The sequence below is a fragment of the Bos grunniens genome, chromosome 10 (genome assembly GCF_055505025.1).
Source record: "Bos grunniens cultivar Pamir isolate PY7600 chromosome 10, Bosgru_T2T1.0, whole genome shotgun sequence".
NCBI lineage: Eukaryota > Metazoa > Chordata > Mammalia > Artiodactyla > Bovidae > Bos > Bos grunniens.
This window is the reverse complement of record NC_141174.1, coordinates 52,118,736-52,142,740: the sequence shown is the minus strand read 5'-3', so window position 1 is coordinate 52,142,740 and position 24,005 is coordinate 52,118,736. Positions and strand designations below refer to the sequence as shown.

Sequence of the window (24,005 nt, the reverse complement as noted above, 5' to 3'; positions counted from 1 at the left end):
AGGACTAATTCAATATATAATGGAATATTATGAGGATATTAAAAACAATGAGCTAGAATTTTATACATTACAAAAATCTGAGACATATTGTTAAATTTTTAAAAAATAATGAAAAAAAAGATAAAAAAATTAAAAAACAAAAAAAATAAATAAATAATGAAAAAGAGGAAAATACAATGTTTGATATGATCCTATTTTTTTTTTTTAAAAGGAGAGATATGTCATAATAAGAGATGTGTCAATAATAACATGTGAAGAGAAAGAAAATTTCTGAAAGGGTTTATAATGAACTATAAACAGTTGCTACCACTGAAGTATTGGGATTAGTGGGAAGAATGGAGAAGGACTTTTAACTTCTTATTTTATATTATTCTGTGATTTGAATTTCTTAAGGTGCACATAAGTTATTTTTATGATAAAAAGAAAACATTAATTTTTTAGATTAGGACAGAAAAAAGCAAAGAATACATTTATAAATTGCTTCAGTATATTATTTTTAAAGATGAGGGGGAGAAAACCACACATTTTGAGTTCCCAATAAAAGATGATAAATCAAAGATGAATATCAACAACTATTACAGAATAGCCTGCACATCCTGCCAGTGTTCACACACAGAATTCATCCACTAGTTAATGCTTTGCAAAAACTTTCACTCTTGAAAAGATAAATGATGTATCACCAGATTTCACTGTACAAATTCTGGGCTGACTCTAACTGTATATGCAGGACACAGATTTTTAAAATTATAGGACTGGAATCATAAGAAGATAAATAACTGAACATTATCCCTCGTATGTAATCAGAGGACAAAAGCAAATTTCCTTGCCAATGTTTTGCTTTACTCCTGGCATGAATTTTCAGTGCTTTTTTTAAAAATCAAAATATTTAATATGTTTCCATCTGATTATTAGCCTATGATTTAACAAAGCAATAAATACACAGCCTAAGGTTATTTCTCATTTCTTGTATCTTATAGACTTCAATTTCTTAGAAAAGTCATATCTGATTCTATTTTAATTGCTTGCACGAAAAGAGTACAGATAACCTTTCTACAATTGGCTTTCTGTCAAGGAATTTTCTCCTATATCTCAGTTAAGTTTCAGAATTCTTAAAAGTTTACTTTTCCTATGCATAGAAACAACTACTAAACCTTCCAATTTCTTTTTAATACTAAAGGATAAATATAAATTCCTTAAAATTTCCTTTTATAGGAAACTAAAGTGCCATTCAATGTACTTCTAATAGATATTAAAACATAAATGTTAAAATGTAAATTAGATGATACTTTTTATTATTTTCCCAGACCTTTTAAAACAACATCTGCCATTTTTGCTTAAGAAGACCGCTTTAGGTATATGAGGTGAAGGAAGGATGAAATGGGAAAAATACACTCCACTTTTAGGTCAAGGAAATACTAGAAATTTATAAATTAGAATTACTGAAAGGTTATTAAATGGAGGAGAGTACAATGCTTCATTTATGTGCCTCTAAGTTCTTTGCCTATTAAATTTATACTTACAAGGAGGTGGCATATAATGTCGACAAGATGACAGTGAGGCTTGTGGAGGGGGCTGGGGCTGGGGCTGGGCAACCATGCTTGATCCATAACCATCTATTGATAATGGCTGACTCGGGGCAGCGGCAGCAGCAGCCTGATGGCCAAAGATTGCAGCTCGGGAAGAAGAAACAGGACAGCAGGGGTCAAATGCAGATGCTCCATGAAAACCAGCACTTCCATGACTTCTGATACCACTGCTGCTCAGGTCTACTGGCAATGCCTGCTGTATAAAGAGGAACTATGTTTTATCTTTCTAAAACTTGGTCAAAACATTGTTTATGGTTTACTGTAAAAGTACTCAATGTAATGTAGAAAAATAGAATCAATAAATTTGAAACTGGTAAAATTTTGTGTGTGAAGACCTACTGAGTACCAAAAAATACTATGCGTATCTTGGATTGTAAAAATTATAGTGCTTATCCATTTAAAACCTATAATCAATTTTAAATAACCAAGCATGTGATAGTGCTTGAACAAAAGTTAATGTATTATTTTAAGATCTATTTATCTTCCATATACTAGATCTTAAGAGAAAAACTTTTAAATCATACTTTGATATCCTCCTTTACACCAAAACTCTGACTTGTAATTTAGGACTCCTTCAGAAAACATATAATCATGCCATTGAAAACACTTAAGGGTTCAGGAAAAATCTGTCATTTTTAAATTGTACACAGCAAGGATTCAACTAAAACTCAAATAGTGAAAACATTATCCAAGATAACAAAGGGTCTAAGATTATTCAAGCTAAAACCATTAGTTAGCTTTGCCTCACAACTTTTTCACTTAAAAAAAATTAAACCACAATTACTTTTATTAGTAAAATAATTTTAGGGAAGGATCATTTACCAAGTTGAAAAATCAAAGAGTCTAAATTCCATCCCTACTACAGCACTTTGAAAAGTCCTAAGGAAAACACTTTACCTTCTACTCTAGAGCAGGTAACAGAAACAGAATTGCTTCTTTATATTCTTAAGTATTTTAAGTATAAGCCTTTGCTTAGTGTTCAGTACAGCTGCCAATTTTTAAAATGTGATTAAAGAAAATGAAGATGTTATATATGGAATCGTATGTAGGGATTGTTCACTACTGAAATCTGAGTGGCTAGAGGTGAGGAAAGCTAGGGTAATGCATTTATCAGAGGCCCAGGTCACTCAGTCCAGTGAGGAACCATAGCGGTCTTAGTATATTTTAAAAATTTATTTTATTATTATTATTTTTAGAGACAGAGTAGTCTTTGTGGTTTCAATGGCCACCCTGTTCAGAGGATAATAGAAACGTAAGAAACTCTGGATATTAAAAAGGAAGGAGGAGGACGGTACAGAATGAGGGAAGGACAATAGAACTACTTTCCTCTTGTATATTACGTGTCTACAATCAATTAAGTAAATGTCTGACGTCTTTCTTCTGAGTTGGCAAATACAGTATCAGCTTCTAATTTGGATAAATAAGGTTTAAGAACAATATTTTAAGATTGTTAATTATTACTGATGACTCAAATCCTTTGTGTATTTCCTATTTAGGTTAAAATCTGGCAAATGGACTGGAATATTAACATACTATGAAGGTGAGCAAATTTCCTATCTTCTTCTCCAGTGATTAACAAAACTCCCAAAGATTGAGTAAGGTAGGGTGAAGGTCCTCCTAGAAGCAACCGAGGGTAAAGTTAACAGTAGAGAATAAAAAGGGGGAAAAAACCAACAGACAGAACCCTCTTCTTCACAATTCCAAGAGTTCACTCAATTCTTATTCTAGAAGGAAAAGAGGGGTTAAGCAAGATGGTACAGAAACAGCAAATATTACTTTTTTGTTGTTCAGTCACTAAGTCCTATCTGATTCTCTTGCGACCCCATGGACTGTAGCCCACCAGGCTCCTCTGTCAATTGGATTTCCCAAGCAAGAATACTGGAGTAGGTTGCCATTTCTTTCTCCAGGGGATCTTCCTGACTCAGGGACTGAATCTTGATCTCCTGCATTGCAGGCATCTTTACCACTAAGCCACCAGGGAAAGTGAAAGTGAAAGTTGCTAAGTCATGTCCAACTCTCTGCAACCCCACAGTCCATGGAATTCTCCAGCCTTTACTGGAGTAGGTAGCCTTTCCCTTCTCCAGAGGATCTTCCCAACCCAGGGATTGAACCCAGGTCTCCTGCACTGCAAGTTGATTCTTTACCAGCTGAGCCACAAGGGAAGCCCAAGAATGCTGGAGTGGGTAGGCTATCCCTTTTCCCGTGGTTGTCCCCAACCCAGGAATCAAACCAGGATCTCCAGCATTGCAGGCAGATTCTTTACCAACTGGGCTATCAGGGAAGCCCTTTACATAGATCATAAATAATGTATAACACTAAACTATTCTATCAAAAGAGAAAGCTACTCCCAGAGGAGTAGTATGATAGAGTCAAGTGACTACTAAAACTTCTCTGTTGTTAAGACTAATCCTCCCCAATCTTTCTCTGCCTATCTACAGTTTGACAATCATGAGACACCACACAATTATAAATTCTAAGATCAATCTCCTTCTCCTCAGCTTCCTACTATGTCCACACAGGTCTCAAATGTAGACTATATGAGGCTATCTCATGTACATGTGGTTAATTTCAGAGTCCTACAAAGAGCTACACGAATCTCAAACTGTTCATATCTCCAAAACCTCACTCTTTACCTTCATATCCATTATCACTATTGAATGCCTGATCCTGCTGATTTTCCTCAAGGTTTGTGTATAGTTCAAATACTTAGAGACAGATGTTAGAGAAGATCTCCTGGAGAAGGAAATGGCAACCCACTCCGGTATTCTTGCCTGGAGAATTCTGTGGATAGAGGAGCCCGGCAGCCTACAGTCCACAGGGTCACAAAGAGTCGGAATCAACTGAGCAACTAACACTTGAGAGAGAGAGAGATCAGTAGGTTACACCTATATTTGACATAAAACAATAAAAGAGATTCTACCTATAATTAAGTCACTCAGGTTGCTTTTTTAGGCCCAAAAGGTAGAACAGGTGTGGTCAACCAACAGATGTTAGTACTTAGAACTGCTGTTACCAGAGCCAAAACATCATCCAAAATCTCTTTAATCACATTTCCTACTAAACCCTTTCAATTTTTTTTTTGTATCAGCAGCTAGTTTCTTCTTCTTAAGGGAACACTTCACTTTCTTAATTTTAATTTGTCAGAAGCAGAAGAGATAAGCATCAAAAATTTAAAAGACGAAGCAAGTAATGTACTTGAGCAAAGGGGAGAGGGTACAGTGGAGCAGTTACTTTGAATTTCACTTTAACTTTTTCTAGCCCATTTTTTTTAGCACGTGTCACTTACCATTTTATATTACCCATTTTGTTTTTTAAAGTATGCACCACCCAGGTTTACATCACAATTATACACAGAAACAACACAGCAAAAGTTAAAATAGCACATAATACCTCACTTTATTTACTCCATGTGATCACCAATACGAATTTAACATTATTTGACATTTTAAGTATTCACTATCAACCAATTTACTTAATTAGCAAAAAAAATTACTGATAATTTTTTTTGCTGACATTTCAATTTTCCAGAAACTAAAAACCTAATCTACTCCTGAGAAACAGGAGGTTCCTCCCTGTATGGTTTTGCAGCTGAGAAGTCTGTTTATTTCTATATGAGTGGAGATGACTGGGAGGCTCCAGAAGAGGAGGTAGAGGAAAAAACTGGGAGAATTCCCCAATTTCTCATGAATGAGGCTGACACTGCAGTTTCAATACCTTTGTTTGAAATGGAATCCTAAACATTAAATCCACTTATATTTAACTAAAAACACTGAAAAACATTCCAGAATAAAAAATAGTATCCAGTTATCCACATCCCTGGTCCCCTCAATTGGTTGCAATCATTTACAACATGAGAAAATCCTAAATACTTAATTTAAAAAAAAATCACAGACCATTAAATTACGCCACTCTTGCAGGGGCAAAAAGAATTACTTATTTGGTACATAAACTTTATCATTAGATTTTTTTTCTCCGGAAGGAACTGCAATTTTAAAAAATTAAGAAGAACTCATCAAATTCCACATACCTGGTCATGGTAGCTGGTACTAGAAGTACTATTCGCTCCACAAGGTGGTTGTACTTGTGGAGGTCTTTCCACAGGACAAGTAGGATCACTAAAGGAAGGAGAAACTGGGACAGCTGGGTGGGGAGTATGATGATGGTGGTGATGATGCTGAAAATGGTGGCCATGCTGCTGAAAGCAACTTGTGTGTGGATGTCCTAATGCATGGTGATTCTGCGATGACCCTCCACAGGGCGAGTGCTGGGGACAGCAGGAAGGTAACCTAGGCATTGCAGGAGGGCCAGGTTCTGTTACAGCATTAGATGCAGTTCTCCTCGAGTCATCTTGAAATGAAAAAATGCACAGATCAATTAAATGATCAAGTATCGCTGTGTAAAAAATACGTGTGTGTGCTTAGCTGCTCAGTCATGTCTGACTCTTCACAACCCCATGGACTGTAGTCCACCAGGCTTCTCTGTCCATGGGATTCTCCAGGCAAGAATACTGAATGGAGTAAGATAGCCATTCCCTTCTCCAGGGAATCTTCCCGACCCATGGACCAATCCGGGTCTCCTACATTGCAGGCAGATTCTTTACCATCTGAGCAACCATGTGTATAAATAGGTGAATAATAAGTGATTAGTGAATTCAAGTATCTGTAAATAATAATGTGATATATTCACATTCTTAACATGTATATCCTGTAATTTTAGGCAGTGGTCTTCACTGGGATTTTCTTCCAAGCTTCAAGAGGCTTATATTTACCATGACGTTTAAATATGGCAATAAATCACCTTTTGCTAGGTCATGATAAATTATTATTTTAAAAATAAATTATTAGTTTTAAATTGTATTTTAAAAACTCCAAAGTATCATGGGAGTCCTTCCATTATATACAACAAATACTCTTAATACTATTAATCATTCCTATATAATGAAGACTACTATGTCATACTTCTTAAAATCTTAACTTCTGAAAGATATAACCATCCAACTCAGAGCATATCTGGCTAAGTCTTACTAACTTCCAATGTCTTTTCCCTTTCTCTGGTCTCTAACCTCAGACCCAGTAGAACAAAAGAAATGATAAGATTCTACCTGGTTGAAAATTATAAGTCTCTTGTAATAACTTTGTGACTCAAAGTTGAATAGTGGGATAAAAGCATGGCGTCAGACAGGCTTAAATTCTAATCCTGAGCCTGTCTAATTTGAGTAATGTGACTTTAAGAAAGTTATTTAATCTCTTTCTCACCTATTAAATATAGCAGTAACTATCTTGCATGGTTGTTCTTAGAAAAGATAATAATCTTCTAGGTACGAAACATCTGAGTCCTAATTATGCTCTGTGGCATGCCCAGAGTTACTTTGAAGGTACATTCTTCCAGGCCAGAAGAACAGCAAATGTGTCCCCAGAAGGTTTATCCCAGTGTTTCAAACTCCTCTAAGAAACAGCACCCTTTCCTCAAACTACATATGTGCAAATTAAAAAAAGATAAAAATGGAGATACATTTTTTACTTAAAAAATAAAAATTAGAGGAATAGAAAACCCAAAGCTTTGTCCTTCCTTTCCCCCACATGACTCATGAGGCATCTCCTCAGAATTCTTAGGATTCTAGAGTACACCTGTGTTCCAGCCATATTTCTAGAATAATCAATACCAGGGATACCTTACTCCTATTTGGCTCACAATAAAAAGCTATTCTCTTCTGGGTCAGTGTACCAATTAGGGATCTTCTAGTTATTTACAAACAATACAAAAAATCCAACCAAAACTGGCTAAAACAATGAAGGGAATTTACAGACTCACATAAATTAATCTGGGTGGCTCTGACTGATGAGTGTGATTGCAGTACACCTCCCTGTAATTCTCCAGTGTCTGCCCTCCTATACATGTCCTATTCTGCTGTTGCTGAGTCTCTTCCGGGCAAACCTAAACTCTTAGGCATACTGTTAGGCAGTATCTCTATTCTAGATCTCTGAATATTGTTTTACTTCCCCCTCAAGTTCCTATTCTGACCTATTTGGGCTAATTTCCTGAGCCCTTTTGTATGGGTTCTTAATCTGAGAACCAGAATTCAGGAGTCTGTAAACTCGGATAGAAAAGAATTACACTAATCTCTAGTAGCCTCCTGGAATTAATACTACCTTGTTATCATAAATTGAGAGGTTAAATATCACAAGTAGTTTGTAACAAAAACAAAAAAGATAAAAAAAGTCAACAAGTTGTTCACTTTTAAAACATAAGTGATAGCAGATTCAAAGTCAGTTCAATAACTACATCCCTTTCATTCATTTGCATTTCAAATTTCTTGAGTAACCTGGATAGAATCACAACTGGCATACTAGGAACTGACTATGATCAACAGCTATCTTAGTTATGCTGAATCTAAAGTAGCTATTTTCTATAGGCTGTAATATTTATAGCAATATCATCATTATAGGATCTTCACTTCCTACAACATTTCTGGGGTTATATCTCAGTCCGCATGTCAAAATGTTATACAAGTAAATGTCATTTATTATGTGTTTACTTCAGAAAAGAAAATCAAAAACCTTTAGGACACTAAATCCATTCAGTGGATGGACTAAATGACCTTCATAGTTCCTTCCAACTGTGACACATTAATTTTACAAATCCAGAAACTCTAAGACTAAGGAGATGAGTCTGTAACCAGAGCAAGAGATCTAGGGACTGCATGACCAAAGTGATAGATACGACATTTATCTGTTTAAAAATGACTTGCCCTCTTGGTCTTCGATTATTCCAAAAACAAAGGTCAGAGTGAGAGAAGAGGAAGCACAATAACTATAATATCCTTAAGGCTGAATATATATTTAAGGGGTTAAATGATTAACAGTATGCCCCTCAAAAGAGGACTGACCTTATAGCTCTACTTCTTAGGGTACAGTTTTGATTTCCAATTAAATTAATATCTGTTTTCCTACAGTCCAGAAGCTCTTTGTTGCTCAAACAAGGTAGAAATCCAAAGCAAAGACAACTGAATCTCCCGTTGTTCAAGAGTTAATAACCAAAGAAAATTGCCAGAGCAGAGTAAAATACAAAGATATCTAATTAAGTAAATAAACCCTGCCCTTTTTAAAAATTAAAATTAGCTTACTGAGTGTCCATTAAAAACAGATCATCACAAATCTACATCAGAGAAATTAACTCCACATCACAGTGACATCAGGCTGGTTAAAGTACTTTTACTGTAATTCAAGGAAGAATACGGAGATGTACTCATGTATTTATTCATTTATTTGGCAAGTCTTACATATAATAATAACATGGCTAAGGATCTATAAAGATACTGGAAAATACAACAGTAAAAAGGAAAGTCTTGACCATTAAAATAATTTAGGGATATTGTCTGCTTTTGTTGTTTTATCTCTAGCAACTAGAAACAAGCTACAACCTAGGCAGATCAACAAGCACTTGCTAAATTTAAGCTAACCTCGCAAGGGAAAAGAGGCATGCCTGTATGGGAGCAGCTTAGTGCTAAAAAAGGGAAGACTTGATCTTTGGTCCTCAAGGAGCTCATCATCAAGCACAGAGAAAATTTAAAAAGAAATCAACCAGTACTGTAACAGAAGCAATGGGTTCTAGTACAGTATAGAGCAGCACTGTCCCCCAAGGAGTATCCAGCAACAACTGGGGATACTTTTGGCTCTCACAACTGGAGGGGAGGGGGCACTAATGGTAATTCAGTGGGTAGAAGCCAAGAATGATGCTAAATATCCTACAATGCACAGGAGAGCCTGCCCGCCCCTATAGGAACTGTCCAGCCCAAAGACAAGAGTACCAAGGTTGAGATATCCTGGCATAACGAAGAATACAGGATTCAAGCTAGACTTTGTAGGTCTGAATTCTAGCTCTACTGTCATATAACCTTAGATAAGTTACTTCACCTGCAAAATGAGAATAATCATACAATCTGTCTCATGGGTTATTATGAAAGTCAGAGCTACTATAAATAATTAACCAATATTATGAGTTCAACAGGTGTTAGCTATTACTATCCGTTACAATTGTTAGCTCTTTTTATGTTGTGTTCCCAGTGTATAGAACAGTGCCTGATACATAGAATGCAATCAATAGTTTGCTGAATAAATGAATACACAAGATACGTACGCATACGCTAGGAACACACTGAGAAATCATACAGATGATAAGCTGAGTGTGGGCATGCTGAATTTGAGGTGACTGCAGAATGGCCCAGAGGAGAGGAAGCTGGATATGAAAGTTTAAAACAAGGAGAGCACTCTGGAAGCACAAAATGGTGAGTCATTGACTACTGGTAGCAGGTGAAAACACCTAAAATTATGAGATGGATCAGTGAAAAAAGGGATGAGAATAGAGTTCTGGGAGAAAAGAAGATGAGAAGAAAGTTTACTGCCAGATTTTAAACATCATGTTTGTTTTAAAAGGAGTCAAAGTTAAATGAAGGAGTTTAAGGTGAAGAAGATCCCTTAGGTGTGCATAGACTTAACACAAATGCACACGTACATGTATGAAAGGAATGAAACCAGCACAGATGCTGAACACACAGGCAAGATTAAAACAAGGCCAAGGACACAAAAAAGGATAGCATGAAAAGCACAGATAAAGAAACTGGAAGCTACCTGAAGGGAGTTGAGAGACCAGCAGTTAGGAGATATGGATAGGTATAAACATACAAAAGTTTTTAGCATGAGAACCTTCATTTATTTTTTTATCCTCCTTCCACCCCCAGAAATGAGAGTCTTAATAAAAATAAGACAATTTTGGAATAGACACTGAGGGAAAGGAAAGGGAAGGGAACTAATTGAGGTATGATACTATCACAACTTATTACCAACAGCCCAAGATCTGATTCCATAAATTCAGGAGGCACTGATCTGCATGGTTCTATGATTTTTATCAGCCCCATTTAGAAACCTGGATAAGAGATAAGCTAGATGGCTCAAGTGATTCAACGCTGGACATATGCAAGAAGGTGCAAAGTAAAGACAGGATGTGAAGAAAATAGGTGAATGATATTCTACAGTCCTGGAAGGAAATGAAACCGGCAGAACTGAATGCCCCTAATACAGTCTATCTGTATGTGCTTTTATCAGATTTATAGAGAGGAACAACTTGGCCTTGAACAAGATTCTCCTCGTCTAGAGAAATGTAACATGATTAAGTCTATCAGAAGGGCTGTCATAAAAAGAATAAATATCATGGAGAGGGTCCACTCATGCAATGATGTTACTACTTAATAGATTAAATATGAATCCTAACTAAACAAAGGTGTTAAAAAATAAGTACATAAATAAAAGCTTTGAGATAAAGTTTTCTTTAAATAAAGTTGGGACTGTTTCAAAGTTGTCTTGAAATAAAGTTGGGACTGTTTCACATAACATCTAGATAAACACAAGGTACAGAATGCAACCAGAAAAGAGTGTGCAGTCAATAAATGAAATAAAAGCCCATTTCACTTCCGCCTACATTTTCTTTTTCAAAAAATGCAGTATTTAAAAGATATCCCAGGAAATTGTGTTTCCTCAAGGCTCACCTTTAGTTTCCAGGGAAGGGAGATCTAAACCAGACACAAACAGTTTTCTAATCTGCTCAACGTTAAGTTATAAGGATATAAGAATTAAACATATTATTAAAAGCAAAAAAAAATTGATATAAAATATACAGTGGTTTCATTATTAATGGTCATCACTATTATTACTGGTGATAGAGGCAATCTACAACCTATAGGGTCTATGATGTCTCTGCTAGTAAACAGCAAGTTCCTATCTCTGTGCCATCATTCAGAGAGAGAAAAAAGGCTATTTTAAGATCTAGTCAAACAGCTGATAGGAAAGAACCAGAGATTGCACTGCTAACTGAATCTTAAGAAATAATCTACAAGCTAAACCTATAAAATTCTCCTTTAAAAAATTTTTATTGATATATACTTGATTTACAATGTTGTGTCAGTTTCAGGTATTAAGTGACTCAGTAATTTACATATATATATATATATACTTTTCTGGGGGGTAGGGTGGGTGGGCTTCCCTGGTGGCTCAGATGCCTGGAGAATTCCATGGACAGAGGAAGCCTGGTGGTGGGCTATGGTCATGAGGTCACAAAGAGTCAGACATGACTGAGCGACTAACACTTTCACACATCACTTTCACACGTACTCTTTTTTTACATTCTCTTCCCTTATAAATTATTACAAGATATTGAGTATAGTTCCCCTGAGCTATACAGTAGGTCCTTGTTGGTTATCTGTTTTATATATCAAAGTGTGTATTTTAATCCCAAGCTCCTAGGGATGAAGGAGGAAACATGTTTGTTGCAAGAAGGAAATTGTTCTAAGACTAGTGAGAAGACCATCAGCTCAAACTGCATGCAATCAGCACCATTATATTCCCTTAACTCCCCAGGTGGCCCTTCTTGGATTTATTTTTCCCTTTTTTTAAAACTATAAAAATCTTAAAACATAAGAGTAAATCTTTGCAACCTTGGGTTAAGCAATAGCTTCTTAGACATGACACCAAAAGAATAAACAATAAAATTGGGGAAATGGACATCGTCAAGCTTCTTAAAACTCCCACTCCTACTTTCAATTCTTTTGGATACGTATTTAGGAGTTGACTTTTGGGTCTTACGGTAACTCCATGGTTAACTTTTTAAGGAACCATCAGAGTGTCTTCTATCATTTTACACTTCTACCAGATGTTAATAAAGGTTCTAATTTCTCAATATCCTTATTAACACTGGTCATCTTCTGATTTCCTGTTTCTTTTGTTTTGTTTAATTATAGGCATCCTGGTAGGAGTAAAGCGGAATTTCATTCTGGTTTTGATTTGCATTTCCCTAATAACTAATGTCTTCATGTGCTTCTTGGTCATTTATATAAATGATCTTCTTCTTTGGAAAAATGGCTATGTACATTCTTTGCCCATTTAAAAACTGGGCTGTTTTTCTTTTTACTGTTAAGCTGTGCAAATTCTTTATATATTCTGGATACCAGACCCTTAGCAAATACATGATTTTCAAATATTTTCTCCCATTCTGTAGGCTATCTTTTCACTTTCTTATAAATACCCTTAATGTACAATAATTTTAAATTTTGATCAAGTCCTATTCATTTTTTTCTTTTGTTGATTGTATTTTTGGTGTCAGCCATTCAATTCTCCCCCATCTCTTTCAGTTGAGCTATAATACTCTGGTAACATAGCACACAGAAACTCAAATATGAAGTCATAATCTAATTCTAAGAGACCACTTTGTTAACATATGATGTTTATTCTAAGAATATACTCTTGCTAACACAGCTAAAATCTTAATAACAACAATTCTTTTGCTAACAAAGAGTCTCTCCTCGCCCCTTTTTATTTTTTGCACATACCTCCTGTAGAAGTACCAGTCATACTATTGCTTGTGAGAGTAGTTGAAGTCTCTGACACTGTGGAGGGTTGGCTACTAGTGACAGCTGCAGCAGTATCAGAGGCCTGCTCAGAGGTAGATGGATTTGAATTGTTAATGGAAGCGCTTGTGGTTTGTGATTCCATTCTCGCAGAAGTGGTTGGTACTACAGTAGGTTCTACAAAATACAAAATATTTAGCATTTCAAAACAAATTAGGCAATGGGTTATATTTTAATAAAAGCTAATATTTTTATAGCTATTAAACTTAAAATGTGAACCCTCTGATAAGTACAATATATAGTTTAAAAAGAAAAGCTTTCGTAAAGTTAAATCAACATTAAAATGAAATGTTACTGTATTTTTAAACATACATGTGCATATTCCAATAATTCAAAGGACTAACATAGTTTTCTTGGGTAAGGACCATGTAAGTTTTCTGATCACAGAGAGGTAAAATAAAAGTCCGTCTGCTATGTTCACACACATTGTCCCAGGCTGTTAGAACAGCACACAAATTGTACTCTCTCTGGTACCTATGGATTTTAGAGTTCAACGGTTTGGATAGAAATTCTGATTTCACCACTGACAGATTGATCCAGGAGAAATTACTCAACTACTCTCCATTTCCTCATCTATAGAACTAGTAAAGTACAAAATTTTCTTCATAGAACTATTGATAGGATGAACAGAGATCACACATATGAAGTACCTATAGATGATGCTTTACAAATCGAAGTCATTTAATAAACATTAGCTGGGATTTTTAATATGTTTTAATTTTTCACATGTCGTATTGTATGTTTTCCCCCAATTTTTTTGCAAATATTTTTATCAGTGCTTTCTAATAAAAATTAAAGTTTCTGTAGTAGAAATTAAAAGAAATTTCAGGTAGACCTTATGAATGAGCTCTATTTTAGACTCTAATTGTTACATGACTTTAATAATTAATAATGGGAATAAATCTGTCCAAACCATAGTCACAATAATTAGACTTGCAAAGAAGATATTTAAAAGTGATACAGAATAGAATGAGAAAACAACCATTCTCTACAATGCAGTACAGGAGACTGATTACTGAAACACAAATAGTGCCTGTTAGTCTATATGGAACCCTATACTTCAGATGCTTAAAGAAATATATTTGCCTAAACATAAAAGGGAGAGGAAGGAACTTCTGTTTATTTGCCAGTAGTTGACCTCAGTTTCTCAGTCAGAGGTATTAACTTTTTTGGTTGAATAATTCTGGACTGGAGGTGGGAGTGGCTTAGAGGTGGGCTGTCCTTTGCATTATAAGATGTTTGGCAGCACCCCTGGCCTCCACCCATTAGATGTTAGTAGCATGGATGGAGGAGCCTGGAAGGCTGCAGTCCATGGGGTCGCTGAGGGTTGGACACGACTGAGCGACTTCACTTTGACTTTTCACTTTCATGCATTGGAGAAGGAAATGGCAACCCACTCCAGTGTTCTTGCCTGGAGAATCCCAGGGATGGGGGAGCCTGGTGGGCTGCCGTACATGGGGTCGCAGAGAGTCAAACATGACTGAAGCGACTTAGCAGCAGCAGCAGCAGCAGCAGCAGCAGCAGCAGCAGCACTCTCCCTCCACTCTGAGAATCAAAAGTGTGTAGATACTGCCAAATGTCTCCAGGCACACAAAACGGTCACTAGGTAGGAACCACTGTTCTAACTAAACTTATGTTTTAGATTTACTTTTAGTAAGATGGAAGCTTTCCACTGAGAGAAGGGAGTCCGTCTACTAATCACCGGAATACTTTTAACATAAAAGTATTCTGTTTGAACTAAATTCAAGTGGATTAAAAAGTTACTTAGATGGCAGGTGTCACATGGGAAAACACAAAAAGTTTCCAAAAGAGTCAACAATATTTAATTGGATAATCTTTAATAAATCCCTATTATATTAACCGCTTCTTACAGATGATTTATGGTACTTCCAAAATAAAAACCAAAACATTGTTAACTGAAATGTACATTGAGAATAAATTCTCTCTTCATAAACATCTTAACTCCAAAGTACTGGTACTCTGAAAGTTATGATCATCCAAACTGCCAACAGCCAATATTAGAGTTGATTTCACAAGGCCCTTAACTCTTCCAACCTAGCAAATGTATTCCTTATCTAATTTATAGCTAACTGCCAAAACTAATGGGCTTCCCTTGTGGCTCAGATGGTAAAGAATCCAATCCATATATGGCTTACCAAATACTAAGGACATTATGATTGAGGGCTTCTTTTTTAACTTATTTTTTATTGGAGTATGGTTGCTTTACAATGTTGTATTAGCTCCTACTGTACAGCAAAATGAATCAGCCATACATATACATGTATCTCCTCCCTTCTGGACTTCCTTTCCATTAAGGTTACCACAGTTCATTAAGCAGAGTTCCCGACCATTTCCTTCTAAGATGTAACTATCAGTATCTAAAGATAATTGTCAATTTGAGGGAAAATTCACAAATGTATTCATATATTCATACTTGCTTACCACATTTCCTAACCTCTGCTTTCCAACTCTAGCATTGTTTCCTCAGTTACTTGGGTGTAGCTGTATGTAAGCCAGAGAAGTGAAGTGTAAGTCTTAGTCGCTCAGTCATGTCCAACTCTTTGCAACCCATGGTCTGTCCATGGAATTCTCTAGGCAAGAACACTGGAGTGGGTTGCCATTCCCTTCTCCAGGGGATCTTCCTGACCCAGGAATTGAATAGGGTCTCCTGCAGTGCAGGAAGGTATTTTACCATCTGAGCTACAGAAGCCCTGTAAGCCAAAACGAAACACTAGAGCTAAGCAGCACATAAAGTAACCACATTATTACACTGAAAGATAACGTAACTTATAAAAGCAAATTCAACATCTCAAATAACTAGTATTAATCATTTAAACTCAGTTACACTGCTTTTCTGTTCTGTATTTTAAAACTGTTGTTTCTATTTTTCATAGTAAAGTATGACAGCAATATTATAAATGAAAGTAACACATAAGTCTGAGGATAGATCAAACCACCACTTGTAAAAATAATTTTTTCTAAGAAAACAACTACCAAGCAGTGAAACAATAACCAGAAAAAACTTAGACACAACTTACAAACTGGGGTTATATTATCAACTGAAAATAACATTAGGATAATCTGCCAACTTCTCTGTAATTTAATAATATATTATTGACATATTATTATTATTACCAATAATAAGTAGCAATAAAGAGTTTCTAACATATTAAGATATTTCATTTTACTAAATTATCTTCATAATTCCACACTGCTAGCACTCCAACTTACCATCTTCATCAACAGTAAGGTCCACAACTTCTGCTGCATTCTGCCTCAAGGGCTGTATAACAGTAGACATTCTATTGCGGTTCCGTGGCTCCTGTGGTCGACTTGTATGAGAACTTGAACCTTGGCTCCAGTGAGATCTATTGTGTCCAAGGGTTGACCGAGACCTAAATAACAAAATTTTTAGTCACCTAAGAAATCATAAGCCTTTCTTACAAAATAAGTTGTGAAATTCTTCATGCAACAATTCTCCAGAGAGATAATCACAATAGAATTTAGAATTATGACTAGCATAATGCTGAGCACTCAATAAACATCTGAATTAAATATTTAATAAATGTTCACCAACCAACTGACCTAAGAAAACGAAAAATATGTTAGGCCTATCATTGGTGTAAAATACAGGATTCTGTTTCAAGAATGCTACTCTCTTTTCAAGGTAGAGTAGTCACCTGGGTTATAATCAATCATTTACATTTTAAGACCTAAAATTATTGATCATAGATATAGTAACAAAAATATCAACACCCTAAACATTTAATAGCATTCACATGATCTTCAGCTTTGGGAGTCCAGAACCAAGTTGTTTCTGGGACTGTCCTAAAAGAGATTTGAAGTACGAGAGATTTCTTGCTATCAGGAGAAGTAAGGATAGCCGTAGCTAGTTTACTGCAGCTAACTATACTTTGGCAGCTATACATAACATCATTGTTTGAGCCACTTATGCTTTAAAGGCATATAACTACAAACCCTCAACACCAAATGCCTTTTATCATCTGTTAATTATGTATATTGTACTAAATTACTTACAGGCATATATTTTATTATTAAAAAATTATAAAGGATTCACTGTAATGATCTGGATTAAAGGTACAGAGAGACAGTATATAGAATATGCAGCTCTCAGGATCCAAGGAGAAAAAAATAAATGTTTTAGGAAGATGGGGTTTACTACAAAGTTGGTTTTTCCTCCTGCCCAAAATGAATGTAAAACTGCCTATATGCTTATATGTATGTATGTCAGCATGTACGGAAAAAAGTGAGCCAGATCTACTAACATGTAGTTGTATGCGTATGAGATAGGTCACTCAAAGTTCATACAGAGAATTTCAGAGAAGAACTCCAAAGTTCAAACTGAGCTGAAAATGGCCTTAGCAATCATGGAGCCTAGAAGTTTAGAAAGAACTTCAAATTGTAAATTTAAATTTTCAAGTAATAGAGGAGTATAGAGTTTAAATCCTGAGACACAGATTAAAAAAAAAAAGAAAAAAAGACAGTGTATTCCAGCAAGAATTGTACATATTAAGGCATGAGGATAAACAAATGTTTCAAGATGAAATAGTTTTAGATAAGGAGAATGATCACCATTTAAAATTCTTGAGAAATCAAGAGTCTTTGATGAAACTGAGCAGCCTATTATTTCTGAGAAACTGTTAATAGCTGAAGAAACTTCCAGGTCTTTGCAGTACTTTGGTGAAAACTTCACAGGATATACTAACTCCAAATATAATGTTGAGTGAAGTACCAGCAAAAAGCCTGATGTATAAGGAACAGTTCCAGAGGCCTTAGTGGCAATTATCAAATCCTGACACAAGGAGATCTGAAACATGGATACATTCTCTCTTACAGAGGAAGGGCAAGGAGCCAGTTGAAGTGACAAAGTTAATGTTCTAGGTAACCATAAGGAAAATAAATATGAGTAATGAGCATATATGTCTTTTTCAAGAGCACTGTCTCCACTATGTAAATGCATTTGCTTGAATATTTAAACATCTGCATGATAAGAAAGCTCTCCAATTCCACGAAAAAACAGGTTCTTAGTTTCAACAATAATTATAGCTCATAGAAACCAAGTTAATATTGTATCAAGCACTATGGGCAGTCACAGGTATCTATGGCACATACCACGGAGTATCAATTTTCCTCCAAGTATGGGAAAATCATTTAAATTTAAACAAGTGTATGTTATAGAGTGCTCTCTTCCACGCCATTAGAGCAGTACTCCAATGAGAAAGTGTTAAGTAAAGAAGCACGTTCTAGACTGTTACATGAACATTTTTTTTTCAATCAATAACATTAAAATACAATAAGCAAATGCATTTCTGAATTCATTCCAACACAAAAATTAAGGTTCATCCATAGATTAGTTTTGTGCATGACATGAAAGAGAGGAGCAGTTCACTGCTTCCTTTACCAGTATCTGTAACCATCTAAAGCCCAAAATGAATACAATATTAGGGTCTCTCTCTCTCTTTTTTGGTCAAAGTGATTCTCAAAAGGACAATGACATTTCAATTATTTATCAAAACAAACAAGGATATCCCATTCATTTTTTACTACAGAGCTTATAACAAATTACTGAGTGAAGGACAAAAAAATTTTAAAAGAGGTTTGATACAAAGTTGTCCTAATATAAAAGCATAAACATCACTGGTATTAATGAGAAACCAGGAGTTTGTGAACTCTGAATCATAAAACAAACTCAATTTTATAAAACACCAAGTAAAATCAATATTTATCCAGAGCAATGACTCAACTCTCACTGTATACTTGGGGTGCTTAAAAAATACTGATTCCTAAGATTCTGGTTCAACTGGTCTGGGCCATGATCCAGCAACAATATGTATTTTATAATCTTCCCAGATGAATCTAACTCAGCCTAGTTTAACAACCACATACTCAAACTAGGTTGTTTTTTTTTTTAATTAAAACAATGAAAATATCTGCAGCACAAATGTGTCTAAATATTTATACTTAAAACTTCAAATATACAACTAGGAATTAAAATCTTACCGATAGCTTTCCCCAACTGTTACTATCTCCACTTCACTGTCAGTTGAGGTAACATTAATTTCTTCATTGGCAGTGATCTGGGGAGTGGAGGAAGCTTCTATCACCACAACATCTTCATCAATATTTCCTAGAAAGAAGAAAATACATTTGAAGGGTATATGAGATAAACAAAGTCCTACTGTACAGCACAGAGAACTATATTCAGTATTCTGTGATAAACCATAATGGAGAAGAATATAAAAAAAAAGAATGTATATACATGTGTAATGTTATCAACTTGCCAAACAGAAGAAATGAACACAACATTGTAAGTCAACTATACTTCAATTTTAAAAATTAAGGGCATATGCCTGTCAGCTAACTTATAGACAAAAAATTTTGACATTTTTTACTTGTGTGAAATTAGTCACAAAAGTGAAAATTTTATCTGCCAAATCAAAGTTTTTAAAACCGGAGTTCACCACACATAGTGAAAAGTTACTTACTCTTTTTTTAAACTTTTGTTTATTATTTACCCTTGGTTGTGCCGGGTCTTCACTGACACGTGCAGGCTTCTCTAGGTGCAGCAAGCAGGGACTACCCTCTAGTTGCAGTGCGCAGGCTGCTCATCGTGGTGGCTCTTCTTGTTGCAGAGCACAGGACTCTAGGACACGCAGGCTTCCGGAACTGTGGCATGTGGGCTCTAGAGTGCCCGCTCAGCACTTGCAGAGCACAGGCTTATTTGCCCTGAGGCATGTGGGATCTTCCCAGACCAGGGATCGAACCCGTTGCACTGGCAGGTGGATTTTTAACCAATGGGTCACTAGGGAATTCCCTTTCTTAATCGGTACGTATTCATTTTTAATTCTTCTCATGATTTTTGTTTATGCTTTACAAACTTTCAGTAGTTTCCATATGAATTTGCATAATCATATAAGGACATTAACACTGTAATATTTGGAAGTAGTCATTTAAGATCTTATGTAAGATATTCACATTCTGTAAGATATTAACCCTTTAACATATAAAATGAAGACACTACACTCTCTGCACACTTTCTTCAGGGTTGTTTTTATTTGTGTGATATGGTATTTTTTAAGAAACACAGTGACTTTTTAGTTTTATGCTACAGAACCTTTTTCTGTACACAATCTTTTCTAAAGTATTCTAAGTTTGGAAAGTGCTTCCTTATCTAGAAGACATTATACTGGGTTCAGTGTGTTTCCTTAGTATTTACTTCACCTAGAACTAATTTTTACTTACGGCATTAGATAAGATTATTACTAGAAGTTGGCCCTGCTAAATGAAACAATGTAGTCCCGCACACACACTCACACAAAAACACTGTATGATTTCACTTATGGGTGACTGTTTAAAGTAGTCAAATTCACAGATAAAGGGGAATGGTGGTTACCAGTACTGAGGGGGAAAGAAGGAAAAGGGAGCTGTTAATTGGGTATGGAGTTTCAGATTGCAAGAAGAAAAAGTTCCAGAGATCCATTTCACAACCACGTGAATATTCTTAAAACTACTGAACTGCACCCTTTAAACTGGTTAAGACGGTTAAACAAACAAAAAAAAGGATAAAAGTTACCCTCCATTTCTACTCTTGCTGTATTTTCCACAAATCTAGGGCTAAACTATCTTTTTAAAAATAGTCTTATCTCTTCATTACTATCACCTGTCTAAAGGTCAGCCAACAACTTCTAAGACATGTTTGAGATAAGAATTTTCCAATAATAAGAATATTGAGAGCTTAAAATTTCATCCACTTTAAGTGTACATTTCACTGACTTTAGTACATTCGTGAAGCATAACCACACCACAGTCCAGTTTTTAAATATTTCCAATACCCTAAAAAGATCCCACAAGCCCTATTTCAGTCAATCACCATCCCTCTATCTGCATCCCTACACCCCTACAACATGGAGAAGGAAATGGCAACCCACTCCACTATTCTTGCCTGGGAAATCCCATGGACAGAGGAGCCTGGTGGGCTACAGTCCATGGGGTAGCAAGAGTCGGACACGACTTAGTGACTGAACCACCCCTGTCATTATGGATTGAACTGTATTTTCAAAAGCTCAATATAAATAGAGTGATACATTATAAATACTTTCATATCTGGCTTATTTCACTGCTTCTACTGCTGCTAAGTCGCTTCAGTCGTGTCCGACTCTGTGCAACCCCAAAGACGGCAGCCCACCAGGTTCCCCCGTCCCTGGGCTTATTTCACTAAGCATACTTATTTTGTGATTTATTTATCTTTCTGGCATATCAACAGTTCATTCATTTTTACTGCTGAGTAAGTTTCCTATCATATGAATATATCACAGTTTATCCATTCTTCTGTTATTGATGGACACCTAAATTTTTCTCACTTTTGGCTATTATAAATAAATGCATGTACTTCATTGTATACATGTGATTACATTTTTCTTGCGTAAATTCTTAGGAATGCAATTTCTACATACTATCATACATTTGTGTTTAGCATTTTAATGAAGTGCCAAATTGTTTTCCTAAGTGACTGTTCAATTTCACATTCTTGCCGGGAAAATGAGGGCTCTATATCTTTGCCATGAATTATTATTGTCTCTTTTTTTATAGTAACTGTTCTAGTGCATATATAGTAGTATTTTATTGTAGTTTAATTTTCATTACTGTAATAACTAATGATGTTGAGCATTTTTTCAAATGCTTATTAGCCACTGTGCCAAAATATCAATTCAGATCTTTCATTCATGTTTAACTTGGACTTTGGTGTTGAATTATAAAAGTTCTTTATATACTCATTTCCTTAATGGTGTCTTATGAAGCACAGAAGTCTTTCATTATAAGATGGTACCAAAGAATTTAACTGAAAGAGAAACTCCCCAGGTCAGTAGGTGCCCAATATGCTACTGGAGATCAGTGGAGAAATAACTCCAGAAAAAATGAAGGGATGGAGCCAAAGCAAAAAGAATACCCAGCTGTGGATGTGACTGGTGATAGAAGCAAGGTCCGATGCTGTAAAGAGCAATACTCCATAGGAACCTGGAATGTCAGGTCCATGAATCAAGGCAAATTGGAAGTGGTCAAACAGGAGATGGCAAGAGTGAATGTCAACATTCTAGGATTCAGCGAACTGAAATGGACTGGAATGGGTGAATTTAACTCAGATGATCATTATATCTACTACTGCGGGCAGGAATCCCTCAGAAGAAATGGAGTAGCCATCATGGTCAACAAAAGAGTCCGAAATGCAGTACTTGGATGCAATCTCAAAAATGACAGAATGATCTCTGTTCGTTTCCAAAGCAAACCATTCAATATCACAGTAATCCAAGTCTATGCCCCAACCAGTACTGCTGAAGAAGCTGAAGTTGAACAGTTCTATGAAGACCTACAAGAGCTTTTAGAACTAACACTCAAAAAAGATGTCCTTTTCATTATAGGGGACTGGAATGCAAAAGTAGGAAGTCAAGAAACACCTGGAGTAACAGGCAAATTTGGCCTTGGAATACGCAATGAAGCAGGGCAAAGACTAATAGAGTTTTGCAAAGAAAATGAACTCGTCATAACAAACACTCTCTTCCAACAACACAAGAGAAGACTCTATACATGGACATCACCAGATGGTCAACACCGAAATCAGACTGATTATATTCTTTGCAGGCAAAGATGGAGAAACTCTATACAGTCAGCAAAAACAAGACCAGGAGCTGACTGTGGCTCAGATCATGAACTCCTTATTGCCAAATTCAGACTAAAATTGAAGAAAGTAGGGAAAACCACTAGACCATTCAGGTATGACCTAAATCAAATCCCTTATGATTATACAGTGGAAGTGAGAAATAGATTTAAAGGCCTAGATCTGATAGATAGAGTGCCTAATGAACTATGGAATGAGGTTCGTGACACTGTACAGGAGATAGGGATCAAGACCATCCCCATGGAAAAGAAATGCAAAAAAGCAAAATGGCTGTCTGGGGAGGCCTTACAAATAGCTGTGAAAAGAAGAGAAGCGAAAAGCCAAGGAGAAAAGAAAAGATATAAACATCTGAATGCAGAGTTCCAAAGAAGAGCAAGAAGAGATAAGAGCCTTCTTCAGCGATCATGCAAAGAAATAGAGGAAAACAAAAGAATGGGAAAGACCACAGATCTCTTCAAGAAAATCAGAGATACGAAAGGAACATTTCATGCAAAGATGGGTTCGATAAAGGACAGAAATGGTATGGACCTAACAGAAGCAGAAGATATCAAGAAGAGGTGGCAAGAATACACAGAAGAACTGTACAAAAAAGATCTTCACGACCCAGATAATCACGATGGTATGATCACTCACCTAGAGCCAGACATCCTAGAATGTGAAGTCAAGTGGGCCTTAGAAAGCATCACTACGAACAAAGCTAGTGGGGGTGATAGAATTCCAGTTGAGCTATTCCAAATCCTGAAAGATGATGCTGTGAAAGTGCTGTACTCAATATGCCAGCAAATTTGGAAAACTCAGCAGTGGCCACAGGACTGGAAAAGGTCAGTTTTCATTCCAATCCCGAAAAAAGCAATGCCAAAGAATGCTCAAACTACCACACAATTGCACTCATCTCACACGCTAGTAAAGCAATGCTCAAAATTCTCCAAGCCAGGCTTCAGCAATATGTGAACCTTGAACTTCCTGATGTTCAAGCTGGTTTTAGAAAAGACAGAGGAACCAGAGATCAAATTGCCAACATCCGCTAGATCATGGAAAAAGCAAGAGAGTTCCAGAAAAACATCTATTTCTGCTTTATTGACTATGCCAAAGCCTTTGACTGTGTGGATCACAATAAACTGTGGAAAATTCTGAAAGAGATGGGAATCCCAGACCACCTGATCTGCCTCTTGAGAAATTTGTATGCAGGTCAGGAAGCAACAGTTAGAACTGGACATGGAACAACAGACTGGTTCCAAATAGGAAAAGGAGTACATCAAGGCTCCTTTTT

At 36.0% G+C, this 24,005-nt stretch overlaps 1 protein-coding gene across 19 annotated transcripts in view; it reads right to left on the bottom strand.

The window, feature by feature from the left end:
- RNF111 (ring finger protein 111) overlaps positions 1 to 24,005 on the bottom strand; it is a 96,179-nt gene that overhangs the window by 16,503 nt on the left and 55,671 nt on the right. For 12 of the 19 annotated variants that reach the window (XM_086321236.1, XM_086321241.1, XM_086321242.1 and 9 more), the window contains exons 3-7: positions 19,063 to 19,189; positions 16,273 to 16,436; positions 12,964 to 13,158; positions 5,614 to 5,933; positions 1,521 to 1,782 (exon numbers count right to left, since the gene is read on the bottom strand). In XM_086321236.1, the coding sequence (XP_086177362.1) occupies positions 1,521 to 1,782; positions 5,614 to 5,933; positions 12,964 to 13,158; positions 16,273 to 16,436; positions 19,063 to 19,189 (1,068 nt within the window). The remainder of the gene's footprint in view (positions 1 to 1,520; positions 1,783 to 5,613; positions 5,934 to 12,963; positions 13,159 to 16,272; positions 16,437 to 19,062; positions 19,190 to 24,005) is intronic. The other 7 variants (XM_086321239.1, XM_086321244.1, XM_086321245.1 and 4 more) reach the window with 1 other exon arrangement.